The sequence below is a fragment of the Rhinolophus hipposideros genome (genome assembly GCF_964194185.1).
Source record: "Rhinolophus hipposideros genome assembly, chromosome: 20".
Classification (NCBI taxonomy): Eukaryota; Metazoa; Chordata; class Mammalia; order Chiroptera; family Rhinolophidae; genus Rhinolophus; species Rhinolophus hipposideros.
Genome location: NC_138066.1, coordinates 31,993,356 through 32,012,476, shown reverse-complemented (window position 1 = coordinate 32,012,476; position 19,121 = coordinate 31,993,356). Strand labels below are relative to the sequence as shown.

General features: G+C 54.6%; 1 protein-coding gene across 1 annotated transcript; it reads left to right on the top strand.

Moving 5' to 3' along the window:
* Window positions 1-216: 216 nt before the first annotated feature.
* Window positions 217-4,687, top strand: DLX4 (distal-less homeobox 4; the record flags this gene model as incomplete). Its single annotated transcript, XM_081027793.1, has 3 exons — window positions 217-472; window positions 3,846-4,039; window positions 4,445-4,687. The coding sequence occupies 3 exons, from the start codon at window positions 217-219 to the stop codon at window positions 4,685-4,687; spliced, it is 693 nt and encodes a 230-aa protein (XP_080883919.1).
* Between the last annotated feature and the right edge of the window lie 14,434 nt (window positions 4,688-19,121).

The following is a 19,121-nucleotide window of genomic DNA, read 5'->3' as shown; positions in this document are numbered from 1 at the left end:
AGCCATGGGGCACCCCCCCGAACCCCTTTCCAAGGCGCGCGCTCTCCGCTGGAAAAGGCGCAGAGACACTTTCCCCCTGATCTTAAGTGTGTGGGAGGCTAGCTGGGGGGCTCATCCGTCCCCAACGCCCGAGGCGCGGAAAAGAGAGAGTTGGCGGAGGGAGCGGACTGCGTGCCCTGCCATGGCCTAGGCTCTTCGGCCCCGGCCCCGGCCGCAATGTCCTCTTTGCCCTGCCCCCTCCCTGGCCGGGATGCCTCCAAAGCCGTCTTCCCGGACAACGCCCCCGTCCCATCCGTAGTGGCTGCCTACCCTCTAGGCCTGTCTCCCGCAACCGCAGCCGCCTCCGATTTGCCCTACTCTGGGCCGTATGGCCATCTCCTGCCCTATCCCTACACCAGGCCGGCTACCCCCGGAGACGCCTACCTGCTCTGCCAACAACCCCCGGCGCCCTCTCAGCAGCAGCGGGAGGCAGGTAAGTCCGGCTGTGGCGGCTCTTCCCATCTCCGGGGTCCTTCGCTTGCGCGTCCCTAAACTTCACCCTCTCCTGGTTGGGCGCAGCTAACGGGATTCAGACCTTACTCTGATTCCACGGGATCTGGGGGTGGGGGGAGGGCGAAGGGATGGGGCGGGATACAGGGGGGAGGGGCGGGGGCGAATTGATCTAGGTCTCCTTTCAAGACCGACCTGGTTTCGATTTGCAGTTAAGTGAAGCGGGGCTGCGGGGCTCCCTACCCTACTCCCTGGAGCAGCGGGGTTGTGTGTACCCACGTGTAACGGAAAACTGAAAGAATCCAGATGTGGGTGTGGGTGCCTAGACTCTTCCCCAGGATTCTCTCCACCGCGTACTCCCCTTCCCCATGTCCCCCCACTCCGTGGCGATTGTCTTATCTCAGAGAGCAGTACTCAAGCCAAAGCCTGAAAAATGGAAGTCAGGTCCCAGTTGGAGGACAGTAGAAGTGGGGGCTTATTCGGGCCTCTCACCCCTCCCCCCGGACCTGGCCGAAAGCGCCAGCCGGAGATCGGAAGCTGGCCTGGCAGAATCTGAGACTAGGACCCCACCACCCATTGTTCTAAGAATGTAGCCACAGGTGGGTCAGTCAGGCTCTTATTGTAAACCTCAGCCTTCCAGCGAAGGAGTAGACCACCCCTGTCATCTTCCCCCTTTGACTTTGGGGACTGTTAGGGGACTCAGTTCCCTTTGCCCCAGGCAACTTTTAGCTCCTGAGAAAGTGCTCTCTGGAGGTCCTCCAAGAAGCCAAGGAGCTAGCCTGTCTTCCTGGTCCTGGGCCTTGCATGGGCTGCACCCATGCAACCCTATACATACACCGGTCTGTACAGGCTCTGGCTTAGACCTCAAGTACCCTGCATTCCCTGCCCTTACCTAATTGCCCTACAATTGTCTTTGGCGCAGTTTCCTCCAAGGTTGCAAATCCACTGGTGACTTCCCTGGAGTCAGCCCAGGACCAAGATACATCCCTCCCTTCTGTCACTGCTGAGCTAGGAGTGACCCTAGAGATTTGGGAACTCAACCTCCTTGAAGTACAGATGGGCACACTGAGGCCCAAAGAAAGGGTGTGCATAGGCCAAGAACACAGCCTGTTTTCCAGGCTCTGGGCCCTTTCAAACTGACTTTCACCTCATGAGGCCAGAAAAGAGGATTTTAGAGAACTTCCTCAGAGCCCCCAAAAGTTAACGGCCTTCTGTGCCAGAACTGGGTCTGCCTCTCCTAGGCTGCTGAATCTGTCATTGGAAGAGGAGCAGTTGGGGCTGGGGGTCTACAAGTGATCCAGTTTCTACAAACAATCCCTTGGACCCTTCCCTTCAGTATATGCTGATATGGTACATTTGTGTGTATGTGTGTAGTGGGGTGGAAGTAAGCTAACCTTAAGATAACTGTTGGAAATGGTGTTTTCAGCCCTATCTGCCATACTCTCTGCCTTCCCTTTGCTTAGTCTACAGACAAGAGAGTAGAGAGTTCCTTTATTTTACAGAATTTCCCCGGATGCAACGAAAACCACACTGGTCCTTAGACTAGATTGTAGCATTTTTCTAGTGGGTTTGGCTTACTCTAGATTGAATGATTGGGGTGTGAGAGAGGGCTTGGGGTCCTCGTTTTGCTCCTGTGTGTCCATCCCTGCTTTAGGGGGAGGTTTGGCTCCAAGTGAGCTGCAGTGCCACCACTCCCTTGAGCAGGCAAGGCTATGGGCCTCCAGGGAGTCCCTTCAGCTCCAAAATCAGGTCAAATCGCGACTAGGTCAAATCCAGTCGCGACTTGCTGCACCTAGTGTGAAGAAAAGCAGCTGGCAGGGAAGGAACTTGGAGGAGGGTCTGCTAGGAGAGTTAGGGTCGAGGGCTGTGAGTTCAGGAGCCGAGGCTGCCTTCCAGGCTCTCTCTGTATCGGAATTGCGTTGTCCACGAAGCCGGAGAGATGCCGGTGGTTGGTTGCTCCACTGCCAGCCTGGGGCTTCCAGCAGTAGGATGGGAGCAGTGGACGCCGGATTGGCGCGGGCGGGAGCGGAAACCCAACGGTTTTTCTGGGAATTGGCTGAGGTGGGGGTCGAGGGGGTGGATCTGAGAAGCCCGCGGTGCCCTAGGCCACGGGTGAGGGATGCGGGGGAGGCGAAGGCAACTGGTCACCTGGGCCGGCCAAGGGCGGGGCCCTGACGTGTGGGGTGAGCCCGACCACAGGACCCAGGAGAAGGTGGATGGGGAACAAAGGTGGACCCCATACGTCTGGGCACAGGGGCCAAACGCCCTCTCGACTGGGACGGCCGGAAGATCCGCGTGGAATGCAGCGAACATTGCCCTAAACCCGGGGACATTTCGGCTGCTTGGTCCACCCCAGCCCTACCATCTGCGTGGAATGGTCTCAGAGTCCCCGTAGAGTGGCGCAGGTTGGGGCCACCCGGATCGGAAGTGGAGGACCCCTCGTACCTCCCTCCTCCTCCCACGTTCTAGGGTGGGGTTGTTCCACGGCCGAGATTCGATGGGAGGTTGAGCCCGGGGGCAGGAGGTGACCAGTTTTACCGCGGCGACACCGCAGCGCGATCCAGGAGGGCCTGTGCTGCTGGGCACTTCTCGCACTGCGGACTCGGGTCACCTTCCCCGCCGGCCAAGAACCCCTCTGTGAGTGCCCCACCCCAACCCAGCTTCTAGGCTCCCTTCCGGCCGCGGGGGAGGGAGAAAGATGGTCACTTTTTCCTGCTAGGTGTGCCTTAGGAACAGGGCAGCTCCTTACAGCAGGGGAGGCGAGGGCAAACCCAGGGGGCACTGTCTGCACTCTGATCCCGGGAGGCGTGCTCATCCTGGCGTCCAAGGCCGGCTGTGCCGAGCCCCTCCGACCCACTCCTCTTCCCGCAGCGGGGAGGCTGCCACGCAGCCGCTGTCTTGCCTCAGAGCATCGACTGTGAGTTCCCTCCGCCTGGAATGCCTTCCCCGGTCCTCTCCCGGCCCCGGTCCCAGCCTCGACCCGGCCTTCGGCTCCGCCCCGCCCCGCCCCGCCCCGCCCCACTCCAACCTGGCGCCACCGCGCCCGGCTGAACTCTGACCTCCCGCTGCCGGCACCGCCCCTCCCCTTGCTGGGGCCCTGGGCGCTTTCTTCCTAAGGTCACGGGGCGCCTAAGAGTGGGAACTCCCTGAGGGCAAGAACCGCATCTCGTCCCACCCGACGCGCAATGGACGTGAGGTTTGAGAGGAGCGTGGAGCGGATGGTAGAGAAAGGGCCGGGCCCGGTGCCTGCGCTTTTTGCTAATCAGAGGCCAGCATGCAAACGAGATGCAAATAAGCCAATGAAACTGCGCGAGACCCTCTCATCTTCCCACACTCTGTCCTGTGCTGCCCCCCAGACTCCGAGAAGCCGCAGCTGTCCCCGGAGCCCTCAGAGCGCCCGCAGGCCCCCACCAAGAAGCTGCGCAAACCAAGGACCATCTACTCGAGCATGCAGCTGCAGCATCTAAACCAGCGTTTCCAGCACACGCAATACCTGGCGCTGCCCGAGAGGGCCCAGCTGGCAGCGCAGCTCGGTCTCACCCAGACCCAGGTGGGGCCAGTCCCAGCCTTCCTGCACGCTAACCATCCCCAAAGGTGTTCTCTGGGAATTCACCCCCTAGGTGGGAATGAGTGATGAGTCCCCTAATCTTGTCATATTTATCTAGGCTGTGTTCATAGCTGGCCCTCAGTGAGTTGGGGGAATGTGTTAAAAGGTGTGTGTGTGTGTGAGGGGAGGAGGTAGATTTACGTAGAGGAGGGTACCCAGACTGGGATAACTAGTATTAGCTCAGAGGCAGGAATTCAGGGGCTTCCAGGGCTAAGGAGGACTGGCGCAAGGTTCCCAAGCTCTGCTCTTCTCCCAGGACTACTCCCTGCTGCTCCCTTTCCTTTGGTCACGTCCTTCCACACATATACTCCTTCTGATCTTCCATTCTTTCCCCTTTTCTCCCCAAAGGTAAAGATCTGGTTTCAGAACAAACGTTCCAAATACAAGAAGCTCCTGAAGCAGAACTCTGGGGGGCAGGAAGGGGACTTCCCCGGTAGACCCCCCTCCCTGTCTCCCTGCTCCCCACCCCTTCCATCCCTCTGGGATCTACCCAAGGCAGGGGCCCTGCCCACCGGGGGCTATGGCAACAGCTTTGGAGCCTGGTATCAGCATCACTCCCCAGACGTGCTGGCTCCACCTCCGATGATGTGAGCCTGGGGAAGGGAGGGTTGGGCCTCCAGCCCTCCTACAAAGCTCAGGACCCAGCCCACCTGCACCCCTTCTGGGCCAGGAGGAAACCAGCTCCAGATGGGTTTTCTCTGGAGAACCAGGAGCTAGAGGAGAAAAAGAATGGGATGGAGTCCTGTCCCCCTTGCCCTCTAAGCCAAACAGCCTAATCAAGGACTTCGGTCTTAGCCACTGCCCCCATCACTACCATGGAATGGACACCATCCCTGTAGCTGGTCAAAGGCTCTGGAGAGAGTCATTGGCTGCAGTTCAGTACTCCCAGGACCCTAGTCTTGACACCCAGTTCCTTGAAAGGACTGCAGTCCCACCACAGTCTAAGGTCAAAACCGTCAAGAAACAGTGTTTTTCTTTGTGTTCCTTGGGCCTTGCCCGACCCATTTGTCAGCAAGAGCAGAAGTGAAGTGGATATCCAGTCTTCAAGTTGACCACCATCAGGTCCCACCCACGAATTTTTCCTGGAGGTCAGCCCATCACCCCATAATTGATATCCCTAGTCACCCTACTGTGATGGCGAGGAATGCTGAAAATGTGGAGTTTGCAAGCCTATGGGTAATTTATGCTCTCTTCCTTAAAAAGCCTTCTTTTCCCCATGTCTATGGTATCGAGTAGATAATGGATTCAATTATCCATATAATTCAATGGGTGTTTATTAAGAGCCCCCCATATTGAACAACCCCGACATGCACATACTCTTGGGAACACAGCAGGGTAACACTTTGGGCAGAATGGGGACAAACTGACTCTCTGGATGAGTATAAGTAGAGACACCCCAAATAAGTGGGGTGGTCTCTTCAATTCAGCTTCTCACGGCTGTCTCTGTCTAAACAAACTGCTCACATTTATAACCAATCTGACTAGCATCCCCAAGCCCTTACCATCCTTCATACCATGAGCTTCCAGAGATTAAAGTTTGTACAAAAATCTGGGCCCTGGCTGCGAAGCGTGATTGTTTTCTGAGTCCTGAGGCTGGTGGCTTATCTCTCTTCTCTCCCATCTAACTCTTCCAGACCTGAACTAGAGGCACTAGGTCCTTGTTTGGCCTCTACCATTAACCAGCTCTGGTTCTAGCTCTGGAATATTCTAATAACATCCATATTTTCATACACCCCAGTATGAAACTGAAAAATGCTAAATCTGGGAATGACCAAAGTCTGAATGGTCCTCACCAGCAGTCTCTCCTGGCCCAGTTTTGGAGGGAACCAAGGTGACCAGACAGACCCTGTGAGCTAACAGGGGAGCCAGACAAATGGCCTGCCGCTGTGTGGTGCCAGGCTCAGAGAAGTACAGAGGGCAGTGCGGGTATAGTCGAGGGCCTCCAACTGGGCCTGGACCCATTGGTAGATTCATGGCCACCCCACTCCACCGTAGACACAGAGCCACGGGGACTGATCACAAGGGTAGCCAATAATTCAGGGAATCCAGCCCAGTTTGACCCGAGGGTTTGGGGGAGGGGCCTCCAAGTCCAGGAAAAAAAAGCTCCCAAATCCAGCTTTCCTCTTACTGCCTAAACCTGTTCCCAGGCACTCAGGACCTGCTCTGTCTGGAAAGCCCACTCAGGCACTTTGAGCCAACTCTGCTGGCCAGAGAGAGGCCCAAATTGGAGTCCTATGCAGGGCGGGGTGTGTGTGAAATTTGGTGGAAGCCCCCCACTTCAGGAGGGGGCCTTCTATTAGTTCCCGCTAGGCGCTGTTCGGGGTCAGTGGGCACCCCCACACCCCAAAACACCTGGAGGGTTTTCCTGGGGATGGGAAATGGCACAAGTGAGCCAAAGCCAAGATCCAGGCGTGGTGAAGAATGAGGGTGCAAAGAGGAGAAGTCTCCTCCTCCTCCTCCTCTTCCCTTCACCAATGTCTTCCCCCACCCTTTGCTCCCCTCTCTCCACTGGCTCTCAGTGTCCCCTGCTCCAGATTCCTTCTCTGGGTCTTCTTGGAGGCCACAAGCCCTCAGGGTGGCTGTTCCTCCCACTGCAGATTACACACTCCTCTTTCCACAGACCGGTGATAAGATCTACCACCCCATCTCGGAAAGCCTCCAAAGGCGAGATTAATTGGACAGCCCAACACGAGTCGCATCATTAAAACAACAGCCCAGGTTGTAAAGTTAAGTAGCAGAAGGAGTGTAATTGTTCTCCCAGGCAGAGGCCAGCTGAGCTGACAGCAAACCCCCTTTCCTACCCTCATCTATCACCCCTTTCCAGGGGGAATGGGAGTCCTTTTCCACTTGGAAGCTGGTCCAGTTGCCCTGAGCTCCTGGGTGATGATAGGACGGGAACCCCAGTGGGCAGGTGCCGCATTCCCCTCCCTCAAGCCACCTGAACTGTAGAAGGGGAACCTGTGATTTCTTCCCATGAAGAAGTCCATCTGGAAAAGCTGGGTCAATAAGGGTGGGAGGACAAGATTGAGTGGTTAAGAATGGGGGCTTTGGCCTCCAAAGAATCCCAGCCTACTGTGTGACTTTTGGCATGTGACTGCACATCTCTCTGAGCCGCGTTTTCGTACCCCTAAGATGGGAATACTAATAGGACCAGCTTCGCAGTGTGGTTGTGATGATGAAATGAGATAGTGCTTATAACATGCTTGACAGGTGCCTAGAACATAGTAAGCACTTAATACATGGCATTTATAGCTCCTGTGGATTATGGGGAGGAGGAGTCATGGCGAGGGCAGTTCATGCCACCACTGCCATCCCACTCACCTCTCTCTCTGGTCCACCCTGACAGTAGGGGGGAGGAATGGGCCAGAGACTGGAGAACTACACACGTCCCTGGTCATAACCATCTCAGAGCAGGACCCAGGCAAGTTCCTAAATGCACTGGGCATGGAAAATCAGCTGAAACCAGAAAATGAAAACAGGGAGTCCAGGGCACATTCTCTCCCCTACAAGGGTCTCAACCACAGGAAAGCTGACTTGGGGCTTCCCTTCCTTCTCCGCATGTGCTATTTTAAGATATGCCCCCCATTTTCTCCCCCAACAAAATGAGATTCAATTAATTCAATTAAAGCAATTTTGGGAGCAGCTCCTGAAGGCTTTCAATGTGAGATAATTACAAGTAATTTGCTGCTGTGAAGAGGAAAAGGGCATGTGGGGTCTGGGGGGAAAGGAGGTAGCCCCCTCCCCACCAAATGCATACAGATCTAGAGGGATTCCACACCGCAATCTTAACTGCCCTCCCATTGGCCAAATTACTTGCAGGTGGGAAGAGGGAGAATGTGGTGGTGGGAGGGGGCTGGGAAGACACTGAGTGACAGACTGCCCTTCCCCCCAAATTCACTGTGTCGGGTGGGGGTGGGGAGCTGGTTGTTCCCCGACAAAATGTCTGCATAGCCCTAGCAGCTGATTACTCAGCTCCAAACCTCATTGGAGTTTGGATGCCTGAACTTGTCTCTGGGATTGTATCCAGAGTCAATGGAATGTTATCCGGGTAGCTGAGGCCTGTGTAGACGGGGCCTTGGAGATCAAGGACTAACCCCAGAAGTTATAAGGGATGTGGGTAGAGAGGGGGAAAGGCCAGAGAAGGCATACGCTGACTTCCTGCTGTCAAGGAGGTGATGATACACCCACTCTTCTCTCCTCCCCCGATCTCTTGCTTTCTAGTTCTGCCTGGCCTGTAACCTCAACTCTTGCCATTGTAGTGATGGCAAATCTCCTCTCAGCTTTCTGTCCTCAGGGCCACTGAAGCCTTGTCTTCAGAAAAGTATCCAGCAGGTGTTGCCCATCCCCAGGTCACCTGGATTAACCCTTTCCTTGCCGGCGCTCATTTGGCCTGGGAGGAGGTGAAGGGAGGGAGGATGGTACTGAGAGGAAACTAGAGGTAGAGGCTAGGAGACGGGAGCTGAGTCAGGGGTATGCGGATGGGCTTCACGCCTCTGCAAAGACCCCTTACACCCTGCCCACAAAGTAGCTGGTTTTCAAGGGACTAGGGCCTCCCTTAACCTGGAAACCGGGTTCCTGGAGGTAATGTTTTAACAATTAGGGTGGAAGAGAAAAATTCACTGACCCTGACGTATTTCTCTTCCTATCTTCTGGTCTCTCCTTCCTTCTCCTATTCTAAGCAGGGGTAAAGAAGAGGGGCTCCTTCAGCTCTAGTCTCTCCCCACTCCCCGCCCCCCAGCCCCTGGCCCTTCTCTGAGAAGCATGTATGGCTGTTGGACCTGGGGGAACTGGGGAGAAATTCTATCAGTGAGTCCCTAGGCAACTACTGTCTCTTCCCTTCCAAGATGAAAAAACAGAGGGGAAAAGTGGGCCCCTCTTCATGCCTCTCCTTCCCTGTTTCCTGGCCAGCCCAGATTGGTTAAAAGGCGGGGGGCAGTTAAAGACTCTTCTACCCCAAACCTCAAAATACAAAGGTCCTAGACACAGGGACAGGCAGATGCAGGGACCAGGCATAAAGACATCATAAGTGCACACACATTTCCACAGAAGACGGTGCCTCCACAGACAGGCAGACACACACAAAACAGCATATATGGAGTGGGCAGAGTTGCACACAGACCCATGTGAGCACATGTGCATGAAGCCTTTCCATGGTTCTACATGGACATATACAGAGAAATACACACACAGGTTATGTACTCAGAGAGTAGCCCATCACAGAGGGATGAACAAAGAAGGAGATATCCAGGGGCTTAAACATATGCAGAAATAGACTAAAACATACCCAGAAATATACAGACTGTGTGTGAGTGTTTGGGGAGGGGAGAAGACTGGCACCTCTCCCTCTGTCTCCCTTTCCCCCTCCCCTCCCCCCTCTTCTTATTCCTGCCCCCTTTCCTGGCTCTCTATCATTCCTTTTAAACAGTTGGGGAGGGAAACTGAATGGCCATAGAAACCTGATGACTTTTTTTCTTTGTTCCCCGAAGCCTTGCCTCCTCCTTTTCTGGAGTTCTAGCAAGAGCTCCTATCCCAGTGCTTCCTGGAACACCCTATGGCTCCTGGACATGGCCATTGATTCCAGCCCTGCCACAGAAACCCAAATTCTGTCCCCTCAGATGTCTCCCATGATCCCTGTACTCCCCTGCCCTGACAGCAACTGCAGCACTAGGGAGGGAAGAGGGGGACCTGAGATCCCAGGGTAGTGAGGAAATCACTGCTGTACTACTCCTTGCTGTGTGACCTTCGATAAGTTGTATACCCTCTCTGAAGCTCTGATAATTTCTCTTGCCAAATATTGTGTGTCTGTGTGTGTGTGTGTGTGTGTGTGTGTGTGTGTGTGTGTGTGTGTTTAGGGGGTTGATGTGTGTCCACCACTACTTTCCACCCCAGTCTGGGACTTTGCAAGGCAGAGCTTGTCTCCCATCAGATTGGAGGTTCCCTGAGTACTGGGCTTTGCTCCCCCCATCTGATTGGATGCTCCTTCCAACCTCATAGCTTGATGACTCTAAGGTACTCAGCCCCATTGGCATCCTGGGGGACTTGTCTGGCCAGCCCAGGAAGGAGAAAGGAGTTGGCCCCAAGCTTCCTCCAAACATCAAGTTTTCTGATTCAACTCCTCACAGTGCCAGGTTTTCAACCTCTCTGCTCCAAAACTGGAGAGATTACTTCATTTCCAGGGGAGGGTGCCACTCTCTGAGGAACATATATGGAATATATTCCTCTCAGCTTCATCTGAACCATCCTCTCTCTGATTTCAGTTACACTTTGGGTCAGACTGAAAGGATGAGCCTTTGGCCAGCCTGAGGAATTCCACTCTGGCCTGTGGCCCCCACTCTCTCACCCTCCCCACTTCAAGCTGATGAATAACATACCGGCCAAATCATGAGGCCAGAAGCATGGCATCTGGATTATCCCACTTAGGTCCGAGGCTCCCTAGGAACCCATCATTCTTTCCTTACTCTGCTCAAGAATCCCCTGGGCCTCGAAACCCACCCCGTGATCACCTTCTCTTTCCTGTTTTGCCCGACCGCTCAGGGCTTGTACTCCTCCGTCAGACTGGAGGTTGCCGGAGAGAAGGGCACGGGTCTCCCCTCCCAGTCTGGGGGCCTTCCCCCATCAGTGGCTCTTTCCTGTGCCTGATCGCTGCCCCCCCAACCCCTGTGCTCCCACTCTCTTTGGGGGGAAGGGTCTCAGTGCGTGGGGTTGGGCTGAGGACTAAGAGTGACTAAGAGCGGATGGGGGCATGTGACCATCATCGCCTAGGCCCCACCCTCCCACTGCTCACCATGTCTGCTGTAGCAGAGCCACGAGACCACTCCTCTCAGGCTGGACCCAGGGGTTGCTTTCTCCAGGTCTGCATGCTGGGGCCTGTTGCAAGCTCCTCCTCCCAGCCCTGGAGCCACTGGGAATTCTTTGCTCCAACAGATCCTGAGGGAAGCCAGACTGCGGGAGGCTCCTGACATGCCTCTGCTGGGTTCCTGTCACATTCCCCAAGCCCAGGAGAACCAGCTATAGCCACTGAGGCAGGTTTTTTCACCCCTGGTGACCTCCTCCTCATGTCCTCCTACCTCCCTCCCCAAAGACCGAGTCTGCCCTGGGACTCGTCTGTCCCTGGCTTTGGGTGCCTCCTGCTCCCAGGCCCTTGACAGCCCCATCTGAACAATAAGAATTATTCCCCCGGGACCCCTTGAAAAATGAAATTTGTCTCTTCCTCCAGAGAGACTTCATGGAGTCTCTGGAATGCAGACACATAGCTGAAAGGCCTTGGGCAAGTCACTTTACCTTTCTGGGTCTTTATTTCCTCACCTATACAGTGGGGATAATGATCAAAATATCTCGCCGGGTCACGGAGACAAGGAGAGTGAACCCTTAGTAAGTTCTGAGATACACCAGGTATTCAGGGGATGTGGTGACCTATTCCTTCACCTTGGCCATGTTAATTTGGGGCTAAGAGTGTCCCTCTTCCCCCATGCATCTAAATTCTCCTCCGAGCAACCAGCTTAGCACATAATAGTGAAGAGTACAGTTCCATCCCCAAGAACACAAAATAAGAAGGAGCTGGATGCAGGAATGAGTTCAAGTCCAACTCTAGCACCCAGAAGTTTCCTAACCTCTCTCTACCTTACCTTACTCGTCTGGAAAATGAAGAAAATGATAGCATGTTGTTGTGAGGACTAAATGGGTTAAAACACAAGAGGCACTATGTACAGCAAGGATTAGACAATAATTTATGATCTCTAACTGCCAAGCAAGAAAAACCTCTGTCTTTGAGGGACCTTGCCCAAGGACCCTCATTCCTCTGTTGGTCAAAACCTGTGAGCAGAACTCTGATCTGGCTGCCTTCTCCAGACACCCAGGAGCATGAGTGATGGTTTGGACAGAAGCTGCTTTGCAAAGAGGGGAGGAAGTTGTGCAGGAGATTGACTAAAGGGTGAGAATATCTGATTGTGCTTCAAGGACAGCCCTCTGGGCACCCCAAGTGAGAAAGTGTCTGAAGAGGTGAGACCATCTAGCACCTGCCTGTGTCAGAGCTAATGCAGAGGCAGACAAATCCCTGACTTCTTCAGTCATGAAAGGTTAGCCCTCCTGGAACCCCAGAATCCCTCCCACTAGGCTCAAAAGCAGAGATAAAACCATTTTTTTTTTTACTGATATTTGTTTACCCAGAAAACTCAAAAGACTCTAGGGAGGACAAAACACTTCCAGAATTAAGAAAATTTTGGTATAGTGGCTGGATACAAGACAAGTATAAGACATCAGTTGCTACTCTCTAGCAATAAATGAGGAAAATTATTAGTGCTATAATGGAAACACACACTAATAAAATACTATAAGTATTAGATGTGGAGAGCATCTCTTTAGATGATTAGCAACTGAAAGATATTGACCCCTGCCATCTTCCCTTCTGGTTGGTTCTAAGGCCCAGCACATGGCTCTGTCCTGAGTGGCCATTGTTCCATGACATCTGAAGCACAGCAGATACAGGTTGGAATCAAGAAAGCACTTTCCCAGTAGAAGAGGGAATTCTACATGAGACTTTCCCTCACAAGGAGGAAGGGTCACCTCTGGGTCCACTGAGGGTGCCCAGAACTCCCTAGGCCAACTGAAGAGCGTCCTAACTGCACACTGTCAGAACTGATAGTATGTTTTGTTGAGCTCCTATCATTGTGCCATGCTTTGTGCTCAGTCCTTTGTATGTGTTATCTCATTTACTTTCCCCAGCAACCCTGCAGGATAGATATGATTAGCTCTATTTTATAGATGAAGGAAAGTGAGGCTCAGAGAGGGCAAGTGACTTACCTTAGGTTACACAGCAAGTAAGTGTCAAACAAAGCCAGGGGCTGAGCTAGGTGTATGCATTACGTATGCCTGGTGTTTGGATATGTGTGTCCTAGTCTATAGAATGACAACCCTGGTATCTCTAAGGGCATAAGGCAGGTCTGGGAACAAGGGGAAACGCTGAGCCTGGCCTCCTCCCTCCTCTCCATTTCAGTCTTGAAGGCCATGGGGTGATGAGAGCCCCACACACCAGGGATTCAGAAATGTGGACTCCACTTCAAATTCACTGGAGAACTTTAGGGGAAACTATTGAAACCTTTGAGCCTCAGTTATCTCACCTGTGAAACTGGCTGATCATGGCACTGGCCTTGCCAGGCAGTTGAAAGGACTGAAGGAGAGTGCCTGTAAAAGCTCCTGGCATAGGGCTTGGTGCACTGTAGGTGCTCAGTTAGTACCTTTCCTGCCCAGATCTTGGCAAGATCTGAGTCTGCGTTTGGGAGCACTTTTCTCCTGCTTCCCTTCCTTACCAGCTGGCCTCCTGCTCCCTCTGGCCTCCTGTTTTCCTCAGCTTCCCCCCTGCCTTCCTGTAGTCTAGGGTATGTCACCCCCCTGCCCCCACACCCCCACACACTGGTGATTCCTGAGCTCAGGGCAGGCCTTACTGGCTCCAGGGGTGGGCGTGGGACAGTGCCACACGCATTGCATTACGTGGCCAGGCACCCTCAGTGCACAGGGAAGGGCACGCTGCTGCTGCTGTGGTTGCCAGGTGCAAGGTGAACTGCCTGGGGTGGGGGGATGCCCCTTCCCCCACCCCGGCTAATCCTCCAGGGTGTGGAGTCTCCTTTCTCTGCTTACTCAGCAGACATTTCTAATCCTGCTCTGATTTGCCCCAGGAGACAACCTAGGAATTTGGGCCTGGAGGCCCCACCCTCTCAGCCCCTTCCCCAGGTTTGCCTCCTTCCAAGGTGCCTATCCTGGCTGCCCTGGGCTCCTAAGCCCCTCCTTCTCTCAGACAGCCCACCTCTGGGCTCAACAGGCCAATCCATACTCCATACCCTCAAGCCTCCTAAATTCATCAGCCAGCAGATTGGGCCAATTGAAGAACAGTTGGGGTGTGTGTGTGGGGGGGGGGCGCTCAGCTCATTGGGTCTTACCCTCTTGTCCAAAGGGCACACTTGTTCTGCAGTCCAGAGGCCAGGGTTTGGGAGCTCTCTCAGTAATGCCTATCCAGAAGTGACCTGGTGGAACACCTGGAGGAACACTGCCCCTCATTTGCTATGTGACCTTGGGCAAGTCACACAATCTCTCTGGGGCTGCTTCCCGAAGATTAGATGAGATAATGCTCTGTGAGGGTACAGTTACTGTTAGCGCTTGCCGTTGCTCAGGAGCAGCGACTGGGTGCTGGGTATTCTTCTTGTCCTCTCATTTAACCCCCAACAGCTGAGAGAAGGACGCAGTCATTTCCCCCTCAGCCTCCCAGTCCCTCATCAGCTGGGAGTGGGAGCTGATGTGGACAGAGACTGTGTGAGGGGTCCCAAGAGCTCTCTATCACTTTATTTATTCATCCAGGCATTCGATGTTCACTGAGCCTCTGGCTGCTCCCGCCTGTGCTAGGTGTGTGGGGTAGGAAGTTGTCCTGTGAATATGCCCAAGTCCCCGCCCTTATCCCTGGTGCCCCCAGTTCAGATCCTTCCCAGCGCTCTCCCCAGGGACCGTGGTATAAAGACTTCCCCAGCCCCTAGCCTTCCAGTGCAGCAACCCTCCCCAGGATGAACAGAAATACTCTACATGGTCCATGTCCAGTGCTGTGAGCTGGGGAAGAGGCACTGAAGAAAGCGAGATGTAGGCTCTGCCTCCGCAATGTCGGGAAGGGGGCCTAGAAAGAGTTACTCAGTTAGTAGTAACCAGCACAGCTGAGTGACAAAGGAGAAATATGGTGTGTGTGTGTGGGGGGTGCCGCTGGGGATCCAGGCTGGAGGTCCAAAAGGGCTCCCTTGAAGAGCTGGAAGCTGGACTTCCCGAGATCCCAGCACAGCCTTCACACCAGCCCCCACCTGCTCCCTCTGCCCCAAGCCCCACCTGAGCCCCCATCAACACTGTCCTCCCACCCCTCTTCCCTGGAGCTACCTAGGAAACTCATTTCCAAGCACTTTTTGGCTTCTCAGTCTCTGAGTCTCAGGCTGCTGGGTGGTTGGTTGGTAAACAGCTTATTAAGGTGATTAACGCTGCAATTAAAGCTGGGAAAACAGAGGCCAGGGTGCTGGCTGAATGCTCCCCCTTCTCTTCCCCTCTCTGTTCTCCCCTGCCCCCTCTCCCCACCTCTTCCATCCCCTCTGGGCTTGGTTGATGCAACTCAGCATCAGAGTTCAGGGGTCCTGTCTCAGCTGCCCAGAACCCCTTTCCCCATGGAGGTGTGGGGGCTTTGCTTGACCGGGGAGTTAGTGGCCGTGATGGTGTGTTGCTGAGGCAGATGGTGTATGGAGGCTGAATGGAGGTGAGGTCTCTAAGATGTCCTAGTGCCTAAGACCTTAAAGTGCCTCAGGGAGAGAGGTAGAGACCGTCCTTCTCATCTACTTCTGCAAGTGAGAAGGGCAGGGGCTGTCCCCTCCCAGAGGGGGCAAAGAGCTTCCTTTCCCCAAGCTCAGTGTTAGGGCAGCTGGTAAGCACACCTGAGGAGTTTGGAACTGCCAGACTCTGGCCCTTCTCTGAGCCCAGCATCCAGGGAAGGATTTAGGGACCATCTGGATGTGTGCCTGCCGTCCAGCATCAACTTTAGCCCACCATGAGGGTCCACGAGCCTGTTGCTCTCCAGCTCTCCCCCAAACCTCCTTCCTCTGAGTCCTGGAAGGGGAATAATTCTGTATGTGGGGTCCCCGGGAGTAGGTTCCCAGACCCCCAGCTCTGCCTGTCATACCTGCCATCCTTTCAAGGCATAATTCCAATGCCATCTCTCCCATGAAGATTTCCAGGTTTCTTTCCCACCCACCACCAACTGCCCCGGCCCTGTACTCTGACAGCCTATTCTGTCCTCCCTGACTGCTTCAGGTTTGCCCAACTGGGGTCTCTTTAGGGCGGGCTCTGCCTCTGACCCTGGAGCACCTGGCCCAGGTTATGCCTCCCTTCCCCGGGCTTCGGCCGTCTGTTGTACCAGCTCCTAGAACCGCCTAGCATATAGCAGGCGCTCAATAAATATCGGTTGACTTACTCTTTTTTGGAGTGCCCCTAGAGATGGGTGGATCAACCAACGTGGCAAGTGCAGCCAGGGGCCTGGGTCTGAATCCCTGGGGAGTGAGGGGGGGATGGGGCAGGAGGTGATGTGGGGAGTAAGCCCCCCTCCGGTCACCATTGTCAACAGCAACTAGCTTTAGCTGAGCAGTACTCACCACATGCTGGGACCTCAGTTAAGCATTTTATTCACATTATCCTATTTAATCTTCTCAACAACCTGCTAGGTAGGTAGCATTATCCCTACATTACAGATGAGGAAACTGAGGCTTCGAAAGGTTAAGTGACTTGCCCAAGATCATACAGTCAGTGAAGTGGTGGAGGCAGGATTTAGTACAGGTCAGTTGACTCCAATGTGCACATTCCTGACCACAGCATTAAGCTGTTCCTAGGATCAACCCTGAGGAAAAAGCTCAGCCCCTCCCCCCTCCACTTCTCCTCCCAGGGAAGAGCCCAGGGGGGAGGGCAGGCAGGCTGAGGTGGGCGGAGTCGTGGTGGCTCCAGCCCTCTGACACTCTGCCCTGGGGCATCTTAGTAAACTGAGCCACGCAGAGAACCCTCTTTCCAGGCAGACCTAGGTTCACATCCCAGCAGTGCCATGTATTAGTTGCGTGACCTTGACAGAACCTCTCTGAGTCTCAGTTTTCTCATCTGAGAAATGAATACTATACCACCTACCTCCAGGGTTCTTGTCAGGGTCATGTGCAAAGTGCCTGGGGTAGAGTAGGAGTGTAGCAAGAGCCAGCTGTTACTAAGATTTGGAGAACAGTGACCCTCAGGGCAGACTGGGGTTCCCCAGACCCCCCTTCTTCCCTGAAGGTTGTCACAAGGTGATGGGTGTAGTCAAGAAGCACCTGGCAGAAGACGGGCTCAGCCGCCCCACCCTGGCACTCTGCTAGGTCCCCTACCCAAGCCCCTGCCCTTGTTCCCTTCCAGCACCCCAGGGTTGTTGAAGAGGGTGACCTGAACGGCCTGAAGGTGAGGAGAGGAGGAAGGGGAGGTCAGGGGTGGGGCTGACCCTGAGAGAGGTCACCCGGGCAGTTAATCCAGCCTGACAGTGCAGGGATGAGCAGGGTGGAATTAGGGAGCTTACAACATCCTTTCATCCCTCAGCAGCCCGCCCGCCAGCCTGCCCGCCCAGCCTCCCTCCTTCCTTCCTCTCTCTTTCTGCCCTTTTTTTCCCTCTCCCTCCCTTTGCTGGCAGCCCAGCCCTAATAAAATGCAGTGTCTCCAGCAAGTCTGCCCGGCTGCCGCCTCGCTGCTCCTGCCTGCACGCAGCCCTCAAACCAAACTGTTCAGCTCAGCCCCGCCTGGCAGCTGCCACTTAACCCTTGCCAGCCCGCTGGCGTCCGTGGGCTGAAGGTTCTCCTCCCTTCCGCCTCCCTCTGGCGTGGGTGGGGGGAAGGGAAGGCCTGCCTTCTGAGAGGGAGAGAGCAGAAGTGGGGGCTGGGGATCTCTACCGTTCTGGAGCCCTGCCCTGAGCACCCCTCCAATGTGCCTGTGACTGCCCTCTAACAAGGACCTTCAGTGAGACCAGCTCCTTCTGCTTTATTTGCTTTCTGCCTCACAACAGCCCCAGCGACCAAAAGGGTGGGGACTGTTGTCCCCATTTGACAGATGAGGAAACTGAGGGCCTGACAAGCTGAGCGGGTCACTTTGGCTGCTGGGTGGTGTTGCTGATTCTTCATCCAAGACTTTTTCCAGTACAGGGAGCTGCCTCTGCCTTCGTGTGTGTGTGTGTGTGTGTGTGTGTGTGTGTGTGTGTGTGTGTGTGAGTGTGTGATGCTGGGGTGACCTGAGCAATGTGTATCTGTGAATTATGGGGCCCTCTGTGTCTTGGAGTGTTATGGCTTTGGCTTTGTACGTGTGTGATGCCAAGCTGTCTCAGGTATATCTTTGTGTCTATGTATGAGCCTGCAGGTGACATGTTTGCCTCAAGTTGGGGAATCTTGTATGTGTGACGACAGAGATGTCGTGTGTCTTGGTACGTGTGTGTATGAGAGAGGCAGCTTCACAAGCATGTGCCTGCATTTCCATTGTCTCCCAGCTGCGCCAAGATGTGTCGCTCGCACACACCTCCATTCATTCTACACCTCCAGCTCTGTCTTCAAAGTCTTGGAGTTCAGCAGCTAGAAGAGGAGGGTGGCAGCAGCAGGGCGCTGAGTCAGGGCCTGCGCCCTCCCTGGGAAGTAAACACAGAAGCCCCTCGTCTGTTTGCATTCATTGTCCACCCAGAATTCTAATGGCCTATGGTCCCTGCCAGCTGTATCAGTGGGGTTCCCCCTGCCTGAAGCCCCACCCTCACCCCAAGCTGGAAAGGAGAGACAGGAGGGTGAGGGGCTGGGGAGTGCCTGGGCGTGGAGGCAGGGGGTGTACACGCATGTGCAAGCATGTCTGCGTGTGAGCCCAAGATCAAAGAGCAGCCCTGAGGTGACCCAGCAGCAGCAGTGGCGGAGGGCAGCTGGCTGGCAGGGAACGCCAAGCCACCAAGCAGAGTGGAGTCAGGGAGGCCACAGTTGGGAGCCTCCCAGCCACCCAGACCTCCCCAGGTTAGGGGCAGCCATGGGGTCAGGAGTGCCTGCCACCCAGGGCCAGGCCCAGCCCAGCCCTTGAGGCTCTCAGCTCTCTCCCCACCAAACACCTTCCCCAACTCCCAGGACCTCCCCTGAGAGCCCCATCTGCCTCCAGCCTCCAGTTCAAAGAGCTCAGTGGTTATTTTCTTCTTTTTTTATTAACGTTATATATAAAGATGGGTCCAGTAAGAAAGCAGAAATGAGAAGGCTGGGAGGGAATGGGAGCTAGTTTTGTTCTTGCCCCCCTGGGAGCGGGGAGACTCTTGGACATCCGCATGCTCACCTCGCTCCTGAACCTCCCACCAAACCCCAATCCAGCCAGAGCCCATATCTCTATTTCTCTCAGCTCATGACGACACATAGGCAGGTACATCCAGGAGGAAAGGGCTACATAAATAGGAAACCACATAGGGAGGAGGTTGCTTCTTTCTGTTGCTCTTAAAAAAATA